Genomic DNA, 12,943 nt, shown 5'->3' with positions numbered 1-12,943 from the left:
TGTTAAATTGTTTTGATGACCATTTAATTGTTGGGGGGGGGAAAAACATTTTTATTATTATACAATTATATAAGACAGTTGATTGATGCAGTTTTATTTTTTTATCACTAATACAAACTATTAAAACAGTATATTCAATAGTAAATTAAATAGCACCTTAAATAAATGTAAAACAAAACTTAAGTTTTTTGTGAGATTTAAATCTACAATGAAGTATAACAGTAGATTTGTTGATGTATATAATTATTCTGACATAATGCTGCAATGCAATTTATGTTGGTGTGACTGTTTACTGAAAGATAAAAGAACTTGCTTTAACTGCTGTGATAACTGAAAACTTTTTGACTTCCTTATATAATAGCTAAACAATCTTATTTATACTTAAGTGACTTCATTTAAGTCAGCAACCAAAAACCCAAGGTTGGTGCCTTAAAGCAGAATGGTAATATTTCAGATCAGTCCTTGAGGTGTGCAAATACTCAAACTATGTTACAAACCCACGTTTTTAACCACTACACTACAACAGACCTATTCAAGTAAAACCAGAACAGAAATGCCTGGATCTGCAGGATATGACTCAAGCACTTTGAAGCAGTATGAAAGAATCCTTAGGAATTAGGTGAAGGAGAAAAAAACAAGGAAGCATAGCAGGAACAAATGCCTTAAAATCAAACAAAGATACATTCAAGAGCATCACAAATACAAAAACATTCTTTATTTCATGGGGATGACAATTCCAGTATAGAACAACAATTCTGGTATTTTGCAATGACACAGTGAAAATCTGAAAACCTGCATATACTGTAAAACTGACTCGACCAGCCCAATCAATGCATAGGGCTGGAAGTTACCTGCGCGATAAACTGTTTTAAAGTGCAATGTGGAGATAAACAAGGCAGAAGAAACTGCAGACTATTTATCTAATGAAAACCAGAGCAGTTGGAGATCTATCGAATACAAAAATAAATGGTAAATGCTTACTGTGTACAAGCATAAAAATATCATTAAGCAGATAGGAACATTAAGAAAACAAGAAATTATTTTAATGGGGCCAACCATTAGCCCACATAATGACATTCTGTTTGGACAGCACTCAGTACACAGCACATTGATACTCTATTTCTTATCATATTGTGACTTCTCTTTAATCCCCCCCAAACCCACATCCTTCTTTAGACAGTTTGTCTCATATACAGACATAATGAAGAGTCACTTATTTTTAAAATAATCTATACACATATATAAACGGGATAAGGACAGATGGACTTTATGGACTAAAAACATAGGGAGGAACGATGTTTAAAAATACAAAAATAGCAATTGGCATCTAATTTTACATTTGTACAGGACCTTATTTGTGACCTTTCCACAGCAGTTATTCCATTAAACGAGGTTAAAGGAGTAGTTCACACTGTAAACTAACCATTTCCACCATGGAAAAAAAAGAAAAGAAAAAATTTAACACTTTTTTTTAATCTCTCACAATTCTTTCTTGTAATTCAGCGTTTTTATCTTGCAATTCTGACTTTTTTCTCTGAATTCTTTTAAGTTTACATCTCACAATTTTTTTTTGTTTCTAACAGAATAAAAAAAATTGCAACTTTTTCCCTACAATTTAGATTTTTTTTCTTGCAATTTCCGTTTCCTTAGAATTGCTGAGAAAAAAAAAGTTGCAATTACCTTTATTTTTTAATTCCATGGTGAAAACTAGCTTCCATAATTTTGTGAGTGAGACACATAGGATTAAAAACAGCACACTCAAAATAGACAAAATAGGAATGGTTCATCCAACACTTAAAGTATGTTCTTTCATTAAAGTGTTTTTTTTTTTTTGGAGGATCAACGCTCTTATAGATTTTGCTATGTAGCACCAAACTGTATCAAACCCACACAGGGCACGCTATTCTGCAATGCAATCTTCACCACTAAGTTATTAGTCTAACTTAATTACTTGAGAACAAACTGCTTCCTACATGCAGAATCGCCTCAAAATGTATGCATAAGAGGCATGCTTCCTTCAAAAGCATAATCACACAAGCAATACACTGTTTCATTATCAATCTGTATAAGAGTTGTGTCCAGATCAGCAATAAAGTAAATCAGTAAATACACTGAATGAGAGGGAGGAAAAGATGCTACTTTAGAAATGGAAGACCATTAAGAAAGACACATCTAGCTGGTATTTTCATGGAACCATTAACCATTGCTGGTGAATTTAGTCTATTTTGTGATAAACATGAAATTTCTTGATGTCTATACAAAAGTAGTATAAAAACAATTAGCATGGGACTAATGAACAAAAATGGTTTGTATGGATGTCTGATGTCTTCATCAGATTGGATCAGTTGAGTTTAGCAGGGAAAGTTCATTTTCAGTCAGCCGCTTTGGGGTTGGAGTAAATATACACATAAAAAAAGCTTTATATACACACAGAATCAGCTTATCATACATGTGGATCTGACACAGAGCCACACACTCTCTTTTCTCCCCTCAAAAAAGTAAAAAAAAATTTTTTTTTTTTTTTTTTTTTAATTTAAGTACACTACTCATTGTACGGTGTGTTTGGAGGTCAAAGGTTGGCAATGGGAACGTCAAAGAGGTCACAAAGGCCCTCCGTCTCATCCAGGTTATAGATGTAGTCATGATCACCCGGAGGAGGGGATAGACGGAGGAGCGGAGAGAAAACTATGAAAGAGAAAGAGAGAAGAAGAGTGATACTATGACCATGTTTGTGTAACAATATGAAACTGTCCAACAGTTGCTCGTTTGATTTTTCATCACACCCATCATATCAGTGCGCATTCTTTTCTAAAATTGATCAAATTTCAGTTGACAGTCACATTTTAACTACTTTTATTGATTATATACATAATATAATACATGAACACTGGATTTGTTATATACATAAACATCCAAACTTCCATTTGATGTTTAGTAATAGACTATATACAGGTGGCCTGACTCATGATCGTCTTTACCTTCTGATGACATCAGCTCCTCAAGCAAATCTGTACTCATAATTTCTGTATGGAGAAAGGAAATATGACAAATATGAAAACAATTCTTCTTTGTGCTACATAAATCACAGATTCTCTGGTTCAGTTAAGCATATCAGCAATGTTCCCTCTAAGCTGTGCACGTACGCAGCCGTGCACTTCTTATGTCACAGCCGCACTGAAGAAATAATATGCCATGCACAAAAATGAGTTGGGAAAGCCATTTTATTGAATTCCTGTAAAAGCGAAATAATGCAATGCTCGGGCAAACCGCTTTAGAGTGGATGTTGCTATAGAAGCGGTGAATGTGTTTTACAGGTTTCATAGAAAAATCAGTCGCTGTAGAAATCGAATACTTACTTTCATGGTTGCGGAAATAAAACATCATCATAATTTAAAGAAGAGTGGATTGATTAAGTGGTGGAAATATGGGATGATGGGCAAAGAATGATAACAAAACTCTGAGACATTTACAGTTACACACAGGTGTAGTGTACAAACTCTACTACATGGGATGTTTCAGATAACTGTAAAATATGGATGCACAATATTTAATGTGCATCTCGTCAGTAAAGCCGGGTTCTGTAATCAGCGGTAAATCTCTACACGTGCGTGCTCTCACGTGGAGCAGCATTTTCTACACAGAGCTGTTGTTCACTGACAAGCTGCGCAAAACCATGATCATATTTTGTGCATGTCTTGCGCAGCTTGTCAGTGAACAACGTCTGTGTAGTAAATGCTGCTCCACACGAAAGCACGTGCCAATATTTCTTGTGCATCCCTACTGTAAAAGATAATTGTTTTTTATATTATATTTTATTATATTGTAAGCATAATAAATAATTGACCTCAAAAAGGGAATTCATGAGCAATAACTGCTTAATTTTTTCATATATTATATTATAATTAAAGAACTGAACTCTGCTGTGTGAGATTTAAAAAAAAAAAAAAAAAAGATTTTTAATAGAATTTCTTAGTAAAACAGCACGTTTAAAATGTTTTTTCAGGTAACCTAAAATGTGCATCATTTAGTTACATCAAGGGTCAAATCAAATATAAATAGTTAAAAGTTACACACTTATCTAGCATGTTATACAGATCCTCACCTTTAGGGTCAAACATTTCTGAAAGTTCTTTGGGGAGATCCAGCACTGAGAAAACAAAGAGAAAACAGAGTCAGAATTGCTTAAGTAAGCCAGTATGCTTCAACTGATTCTGAACGTTACAACATTAAAGGAATTTTAATTAATCACTTTTATAGTACTGTCCCAAGCCAGACTCAACACTCAACATTTCAAACCGGAATCTTCTATCAATAAAGATTAATGCTCATAAAGAAATCATGCTCATTTTCAAAAGCACAGGCACTTACGATCTGAAGGGTCTGTTTTGATTGGTTCAAAAAGGGCTGAGGAATCAGGAAGTGAAGAGCTGCTGTCCAGTGACGCAGAAGACTGCAGCTGCTGCGTGTCTGTTGAAGATGTGGGATTGGCTGTTGTATCTGAAGTGGAGGTGCTTGAAATATCTAACAACAACAAAAATAATATAGCCTAGCATTAGAAATTATATATTTAATTATATATATAATTCAATAGTTACATAATAACATTAAATGTTATGTAATTAAAATAAAAATGCATAAAAATATACACTACTGGTTCAAAGTTTAGAATTATTACAATTTTTTATGTTCACCAAGGCTGCATTTATTTTATTATGAACTTACGGTAATATTGTAAAATACTGTAATTTATTCCTGTGATGGTAAAACTGAATTTTTAGCAGTCATTACACCAGTCCTTAGTGTCACTTGATCCTTCAGAAATCATTTTAATATGCTGATTAATAATTGTGCTTAATTATCAGTAATGGTTCTTATCATCAATGTTGGAAAATTTTATTTTTCAGGACTTTCTAATCAATAAAAAGTTCATAAGAACAGCATTTATTTGAAATAGAAATCTAATGTCAGTTTAGAAACATCTTTGATCAATGTAATGTGTAAATAAAACTTAAAAAAAAAAAAAAAAAACATCATTGTACATCATTTCCACAAAAACATTAAGCCGCATAACTGTTTTCAACATTGATAAATGTTTCTCTAGCAGCAAATCAGCATATTTGAATGATTTCTGAAGGATCATGTGACACTGAAATAAATCACATTTTTAAAATATATTCAAACAGAAAATTATTTTTTATCTGTAACATCACAATATTGCTTTTACAGTATTTTTGATTAAATAAATGTAGCCTTGGTGAACATAAGAGACTTAATCTTTTTTAAACATTTGAATATATAATTGGTGATATTATATATAATGATAACAATATATAATCCTTTATTACATAACCAACCTTGCCAATGTGTAAATCACAGTACAATAAGCATTTTCAGACACAATAATTCATTAAAATATGGGCAGCATCCAACCTGTAGCTGCTCCAGCAGTGGTTGTGTTGGGAGGGACGGCGGCGGAGGGACTCTGGCAGGTGGAGGTGGAGGATGGCACACTGTTGGCCGCTGGTTTGGTGGGTGCAGCAGCAGCAGAGGTAGTTGAAGCTGGAGAGGACAGGCTCTGAAGCATGTCGTCAGGCGGGGGCACAGGCAGCACCACTGGAGAAGAACTAGAGGGGTCCTTATTCACCAGCAGGACCTCGATAGGGCCTGCAGAGCTCTTCAGATGAATCTGGTACTTCTTTTGTCCATTGACATGCTAAAATTATAATGATAAACAAATGTACTTATTTTTATACAAATATATAAACTCTCCACATTACGTCTTAATAGAAATACAAGCAGGACTTACAGATTCAGGCACAGGAACCTCCAGCTGTGTTCCTGAAGGAGCTCTTATTGCTAGAAGAGTGTCACCTAGTGGCAGAGAAACATATGTAGAGTTAACTTTAATAAGGAATCACAAATACAAGTAGGCATTTACAGCTTTCTGACTGGCAATATTTGTTATTGCAGTAACACTAGTGTTGTGTTGGGTGTCTGATAGGAAAAACCAACCTTTGAAGCAATTGCAGAGGTCTTGATGTGTTACATACGCCAGAGTGTGTCAAGTTAAGGACATAGAGCAAACAAGCTTTCAAATACAAACTTCACTTTGAGGATCAAGTTAAAGTGTCACAGGAGCATCTAGAGCTAAAACAACCTAGACTTTATGTACTGTACAGTGGTTACAACACTCAAAAGATGAAACCTAAAGGTGTAGCTAGAAGGATATGGGCTATTTAGCGAGTCGTCTGTCACGTTTTTGATGCTCTGCTGAACCCAAACTCTCTGCTGGTCCAGTTCATGTTCCCTCCTGTCAAGATCCTCCAATTCCAACTTGAGATCGATGAGCTTGTCTGCAATTTCACGCGTGTTGCAACCCGGACCAACACCCCTACAAACGAACAAAAATAGAAACAGACATTTAGATCAAGTGAATTAGTTGACATTCAAACAAATACCTCTCAAAAATAGAAATAGCTAAAGCTGAGTAAAGACATTAAATTTTAAACAGATGTCTCAGAAGAGCAATTTTTCAAGTTCGGGTTTGGTTATTTCTTAAATAAACCTTGCTCATTGTCACTCACCATGCATTACTTGAAATTGTAATACATAAATACAATAATATATTACACTACTGTTCAAAAGTTTGGTGTCTGTAAGATTTTAAAGAAAGTGCTCATCAAGGCTGCATTTATTTGATCAAAATACTTATTAATAATGCAGTGACCAACTATATAAATAAAGAGTATGTTTCCAACATTCATCAGAAAACATCTGCACGTCTGTCTTACTTCCACTGGATGCTGTTTTTGGATTTCTTCTCGATGAGTCCAATGCCTTCCAAAACATTGGTGATGTCATAGATGCGCCGTTTTTGCCTTACTGCCAAAGTATCTGCAGCCTAAATCACATTCAGACAAACATAGAAAAACAGATTACTGATTCTTCTCATCACCTGTAAATGGACTGACTACACACACACAGTGTTTTGCAGAGTGTAAATATTTCACATATGAAGCCATTAAAAGAGCAGTTCTCTGAAAAATACTCACTTTTTATGACTTATTCAAAAATTAGGCACAATCTGAGATACAGACATCGTTGGTCACCATTGCTTTGGTCACATGCACTGAACCTTTTTTTTACAAATAATGTAAGTGAATGTTGACTGAGGCTGTCATTCAGCCTTACATTTTTTGTGCTTCCACTAAAAAAATCAAGTCATATGGACTTAAAACAAAATGAGGGTGAGTAAATAGTTAGAATTTTTCCGTAAACTGTCCTTTCAAGACTTACTGACTTAAAAAAAAAAAAAAAAAAAAAGACAAAAACAGCCCAGAAAAGTTGACAAGCAAGCAACTTGATGCAATCATGTTCCAGCAGCAGCTGCGCATTTCTAAGCCACTACTTCGAAAACACAATCTTAAATCGCTCAAAATCACCAAATGATACTTTTAACACACTTTTGACGTTTAATATTACGTTTAAACGCCAAGATATGCAAAGAAACGCCTCCCTTGGTCGCAGGCCTAAATTATCCTAAACTACAGAGCACGTGCTTGTTTTGAAGGCTTTTGTTTGAGTTTTCAGCCCCGGTGGGATCTGCTTCTCAACCGCGGGAAAAACCCTCCGGGATACAACAACAAACACCCGAGCTGATATGCTTTGCCGAAGGTAGTGACATAACATTTGCAACCTGTAAACTGGCTCCCCTGGTTTAGCTGAGGAACTAGTTAATTTGAGTCGAGCTGTCGGGGGAGTCGCGACCCCCTCTTCCCTAACCAAAGCAACTTTTTAAGCAACTTTTCCGTGCTGTTATAAGACCTAAAGTGCATCTGTTTGCACGCAAACATTAAAAACGATGCATATTCCGCAAGCGCTGCGCGTCCCGTGCGATACTGAAAGCATGTAGCTGCTGACGATGATGATGATGGTGGTGGTGATGATGAGCTCGTGTCATGCTTACAGCTTTGAGATCCAGCACTCCGTCCTTCGCTTCCTGCAGCAGAGTCACAAATTTAGTCGTGAGCAGTCCGAGACTTTTCTCGTGGCGACTGGGGGTCTGCGGCTGCAGCGACTCTCCCATCGCTCCCAGTTCGTTTCTTCCGGTCTCTAAATCCATCAAGTTGCTTTTAAAGTTAGATTTAATTCCCACAGTTCTCTTTCCGGTTGGTTTATGTCTGTGTATCTGACGCTTTCTGCTGTTATATCGCTGACAGCACCGCTTCTGCCGCCCAAACGCTCGCTTCCCGTCAACGGCCGGTGATTACTGAAGCATGGACGGGAGAGTTCAGCTCGAAATGAGAGAGTAGAGACCCCCGTTCAGGGACCGGTCCGGTTCAGGACACAGGTTACCCGAACCCAGTTGGCCTAACAGAACAGACGCTCTCTCGAACACCAGGACTGAGCTGCTTGAATGACTGAAGCCGTTGAGTCGCGGTGCATCATGGGATGACCTGATTAAAAAAAAAAAAAAAAATGGAAGGCTCCTGCATTCTTTTGAACGGCCTGTAGGGGGCGATAAGAACAGCACGTTGAACCAAGGCGGCCATGTGGGGGCCACAGATACCGTTTTTTCTCTTTGTTATGATAAATTGAAAAATGCATTTTTTTTTATTTGCAGCTTTTGATGTGTTTGAATTCATTAACCCTTTAAAGCAGCAAGGTACCCTTGGTTTTTCTTTCTTTCTTTGTTTTTTTTTCTACTTCTTTCCATCAGAATTTTCAAATAAGTTTTTTTTTATCTTTAGGCATTGTTTTTTTTTTAGACTTTCTGACTTGACTGGCAGATAGATAGCTAGATAGATAGATAGATAGATAGATAGATAGATAGATAGATAGATAGATAGATAGATAGATGATATTATATATTGATAGATACATTTATGGACTGGATCATAAACCCATTCATTGGTAAATTGTGCTGGAAAAGAATTAAGCTCTGTCATCAGTCATTATAAATATTCATTTTGAGCCTTCAGGCAAGGTGCACCGTGGGAATGTTCAGTGTCTGAAGTGGGAGGGCTTGTGTGTTGCTATCTGAGTTTATATGTGAAAGGAGAGCAGTTAACAGCTGGACATCAGTCAGCATGCTGGGCTTTCTGATACTAGTGTGGATATGCATCTTCCTCCTGTTCCTCTTCATCCAAATCCCGAGGCCTAAGAACTTTCCTCCTGGACCTCGTCCTCTGCCATTATTTGGGAATCTGCTGGAGCTAAACATCAACAATCCTTTGAAAGACTTTGAGAGGGTACAGTATTACATTCTTTAAACACTTCATTGATCACTCATTTGAATCCTGAAGAAATACATTAAGAATATCCATGCAACATTTCAAAAATGCTTATTGGATTGTAAAATATATGGTAGCGTATTGAACTGCAAGTAGTCTAATGTCTTAATGCTAAACCTTTCAGCTCGCAGATCGCTATGGGAAAGTTTACAGCTTGTATCTGGGATCAAAACCTTGGGTGGTTCTTAATGGTTTTGAGGTTTTGAAGGAAGCTCTTGTTACTAAGGCTGTGGACTTTGCAGGACGCCCACAGGACCTCATGGTCAACCATATTACAAAAGGAAGCGGTAAATATACGTGCAAATTAACCTTCACTCTTATACCTTTGTGCAGACTATGGTTAATCAGTATCCTTTTGAGGTTGTTCACATTGTAGTCCAAAGAGCAATTTTCTACTTTATCCGATATTACACGTAGTATCATTGAGGCCAATAAATGATATTAACATATTATTGCAGGTGTAATTTTGTCTGACTATGGCTCCAGTTGGAAAGAACACAGACGCTTTGCTCTGATGACCCTGAGGAACTTTGGCCTGGGGAAGCAGTCAATGGAGGAGAGAATTCTGGGAGAGGTTTCACACGTTACTGCCAAATTGGAAAAAAGAGTTGGTAATAATGTGCTAATTTTTGTTACATAGCTGTATCTTAAAGGAACAGTTCACTCAATGTAAATTTTGACTTGACATTCAGATCAATGTACATTGTGTCTGTGCAGGAAGCTCCTTTGACCCTCAGACTATGTTCCACAATGCTGCATCAAATATCATCTGCATTGTTCTGTTTGGATCCCGCTATGATTATGACGATGAATTCCTCAAGCTTTTCATTCACCTCTATACAGAGAATGCAAAGATTGCCAATGGACCATGGGCCATGGTGAGGCCATGGTATAGTCATCTTTTAAATGATTATATTCATAGCTATTAAAATACATATTCAGAGAAGAACAAAAGTCTAAAACAGATTTAATTAATTTTTTTTACTATTTACTTTTTATTGTTCAAATAAAAGTTTCAGGATTTTGTTGAATGGCATATAAAGACATTTAAAATTAATAGCATTTTCACTAGTGATATTTTGGACTTTTTATAAAGAAATTTTGTCTGTTTTATTGCAGATATACGATACATTTCCTGTGCTGAGAAGTCTGCCTCTGCCCTTTAAAAAGGCCTTCACAAATGCCAGCAAGGCCAGAGAAATGTCTGCAAAACTGGTCAACGAGCACAAAAAGACAAGAGTCCCAGGAGAGCCAAGAGACTTCATTGACTGTTATTTGGACGAGATTGATAAGGTGCATTTGCGCAACTGTGATGGTATTTTTTAGGAATGCACATTTTCACAATGTTATATCTGTTATCCCTGATATTAGAGATTATTTATTTATTTATTTGTATTGGTTATTGATTGGATATTTAATTGTGCACTTCCTTTAGTTTTACATTTATATGACCTTTACCATCATCTAATGCTCATTTAAAGTTAATCTTCAAAACACTAACTAAATTAGGTTAAATTAATTAAATTATTGTTGAAATTAATCTTTAGCAAATGTAAAAACAAATATAAATTTTCCATACTGTACATTATAAATCTTTCAAAACAAATTACTTGTAGCAATATATATATACTTTTAATTTATTTAAACAAAACAGTATACATTTTCTAATATTTATTGGCCATAATATAAAAATACTTACTGGTTTATCAGTAGGCCTATTGGTCAGAAATTTAATTTCAATGCATCTCTAGTACTTTTAACTGATTTATAATGTGGTACTTCTTCTCTCTAATCATTGGTTATTTTAACTTCACCAGAGAGGAAACGATGGCTCCTCGTTTTCTGATGCACAACTTATCCTGTACGTTCTGGATTTGCACTTTGCAGGGACTGATACCACATCCAACACCCTCCTCACTGCATTTCTGTATCTCATGACCCACCCGGAGGTTCAAGGTTAGTGTTTTGGTTTATCAGAAAATTCAATTAATTTGATCAATGCTTTTAACTTCAACACAACATTTTATTTCACTAGAGAAATGTCAAACAGAGATCGATGAGGTTCTGGAGGGTAAAGATCATGCATCGTATGAAGACAGACACAATATGCCGTACACACTGGCTGTGATTCATGAGGTTCAGCGTGTTGCTAACACTGTACCGCTAAGTGTGTTTCACTGCACCACTAAAGACACCACGCTGATGGGCTACAGCATTCCGAAGGTGAGAAAATCTCCATATAAAGAGACTTTTACCCTTTTAAAATATTAATATTCTCTCTTTTTCTTCTCTAGGGAACTTTTGTTATTCCTAACCTCACTTCTGTACTAAAAGAAGAAGGCCAGTGGAAGTTTTCTCATGAATTTAACCCAGACAACTTCCTGAATGAGCAGGGCCAGTTTGAGAAGCCTGAAGCCTTTATGCCTTTTTCTGCAGGTAACTGTTCAGAATCGGATACATATGTAGGTTTAGCTTGTTTAATTGCATTTTGTAAATTATATATGCACGTGTCTCATACAGGTCCTCGTGTGTGTCTCGGTGAGGGTCTTGCACGTATGGAGCTCTTCCTGATCATGGTGACTCTGCTGCGCCGTTTCCAGTTTGCGTGGCCCGATGATGCCGGGGAACCAGATTACACCCCAGTATATGGGGTCACCCTCACCCCCAAACCCTACAGAATGCACATCAGACGCAGAGAGACTGTCAGATTATGATGATTATGACAGATTTATGTTACAATGATGTTTTGATGTATTTTAATAACAGTATGTATTATGACTGGTTATAAAAATGCCATAAAAAGAATTGAAAAGACAGCTCTTTAATAAAGACCTGTTACAAAATTACTTTCTTCCTGTTCTTGTCTGAATGTATGCCAGTGAAATAAAAAATTATATATATATATATATATATATATATATATATATATATATATATATATATATATATATATATATAGATATAGATATAGATATAGAAAAGGCTTCACATTTTATAACCACCTGACCACTAACGTTTAAAAATTTTGCGTAACGTCTTGTATGCTCACAAGCGCAACATTTATTAGATGAAAATACAGTAAGAGTGGAAATATTGTGAAATATTTGTACAATTTGAAATAACTGTTTAATATTTCACTATATTTTGAAATGTTATTTACTCCTGTAATGGCAAAGTTGAATTTTTGGTCTTAAGTGTCACATGATCCTTCAGAAATCATTCTAATATAATGATTTGCTGCTCAAGAAAACATTTCTTTTTAATAATGTTGATGTTTTGTGAAAACCGTGATACATTTAAAACAACAAAAATCTTACTGTCCCCAAACTTTTCAACACTGTACCTTTATTAAACATGAGCATTCCACTAGATAGTACTAACTACAAAACACTGAAATAAAACAAAACGTATAAAGTGAAAATAAACATTTTGTTAAATTCCTAACTACATAACCTTGTTCAATCAGCAGTTATAAAACATGTATTTGCCCTTATAATTGGGCCTTTGGCTAATACACCTTATCAACTGGATATCCGTATATATCTCCTGCATACTGAAGGGATATATATATAGAGTTCAAACCAGTTTGATCCAGGTGAATACAGAAACACAAAATGTTTAGCAGTGTTTGTTTGCCTGGGTTCATTTTA

General features: G+C 35.7%; 2 protein-coding genes across 2 annotated transcripts; one reads left to right on the top strand and one right to left on the bottom strand.

Moving 5' to 3' along the window:
* Nucleotides 1-2,526: 2,526 nt before the first annotated feature.
* Nucleotides 2,527-8,455, bottom strand: LOC109050915 (transcription factor E2F4-like). Its single transcript, XM_042715352.1, has 10 exons — nt 7,967-8,455; nt 6,792-6,901; nt 6,230-6,391; nt 6,013-6,056; nt 5,807-5,871; nt 5,431-5,713; nt 4,369-4,521; nt 4,103-4,147; nt 2,979-3,023; nt 2,527-2,685 (listed from the first exon to the last, which is right to left on the bottom strand). The coding sequence occupies exons 1-10, from the start codon at nt 8,120-8,122 to the stop codon at nt 2,570-2,572; spliced, it is 1,179 nt and encodes a 392-aa protein (XP_042571286.1). The 5' UTR covers nt 8,123-8,455; the 3' UTR covers nt 2,527-2,569.
* Nucleotides 8,456-8,978: 523 nt separating this feature from the next.
* On the top strand, nt 8,979-12,139 carry LOC109050670 (cytochrome P450 2F2). Its single transcript, XM_019068245.2, has 9 exons — nt 8,979-9,251; nt 9,418-9,580; nt 9,752-9,904; nt 10,011-10,171; nt 10,413-10,586; nt 11,111-11,249; nt 11,329-11,516; nt 11,588-11,729; nt 11,814-12,139. Exons 1-9 carry the CDS (start codon nt 9,090-9,092, stop codon nt 12,005-12,007), a joined length of 1,476 nt encoding a protein of 491 aa, XP_018923790.2. The 5' UTR covers nt 8,979-9,089; the 3' UTR covers nt 12,008-12,139.
* Nucleotides 12,140-12,943: the final 804 nt, after the last annotated feature.

The sequence above is a fragment of the Cyprinus carpio genome, chromosome A25 (genome assembly GCF_018340385.1).
Source record: "Cyprinus carpio isolate SPL01 chromosome A25, ASM1834038v1, whole genome shotgun sequence".
Taxonomy (NCBI): Eukaryota; Metazoa; Chordata; class Actinopteri; order Cypriniformes; family Cyprinidae; genus Cyprinus; species Cyprinus carpio.
This window is presented reverse-complemented; position numbering and strand designations above follow the sequence as displayed.

Coding starts and splice junctions, on each gene's coding strand:
- LOC109050915 (XM_042715352.1), bottom strand. CDS start 8,122: ATGGATTTAGAGACCGGAAGAAACGAACTGGGAGCGATGGGAGAGTCG. Junction 6,392..6,791: donor AAAAACAGCATCCAGTGGAA/GTAAGACAGACG, acceptor GTTCGTTTGTAG/GGGTGTTGGTCCGGGTTGCA. Junction 2,686..2,978: donor GGAGCTGATGTCATCAGAAG/GTAAAGACGATC, acceptor TCTCTTTCATAG/TTTTCTCTCCGCTCCTCCGT.
- LOC109050670 (XM_019068245.2), top strand. CDS start 9,090: ATGCTGGGCTTTCTGATACTAGTGTGGATATGCATCTTCCTCCTGTTC. Junction 9,252..9,417: donor CTTTGAAAGACTTTGAGAGG/GTACAGTATTAC, acceptor TAAACCTTTCAG/CTCGCAGATCGCTATGGGAA. Junction 10,587..11,110: donor ATTTGGACGAGATTGATAAG/GTGCATTTGCGC, acceptor TAACTTCACCAG/AGAGGAAACGATGGCTCCTC.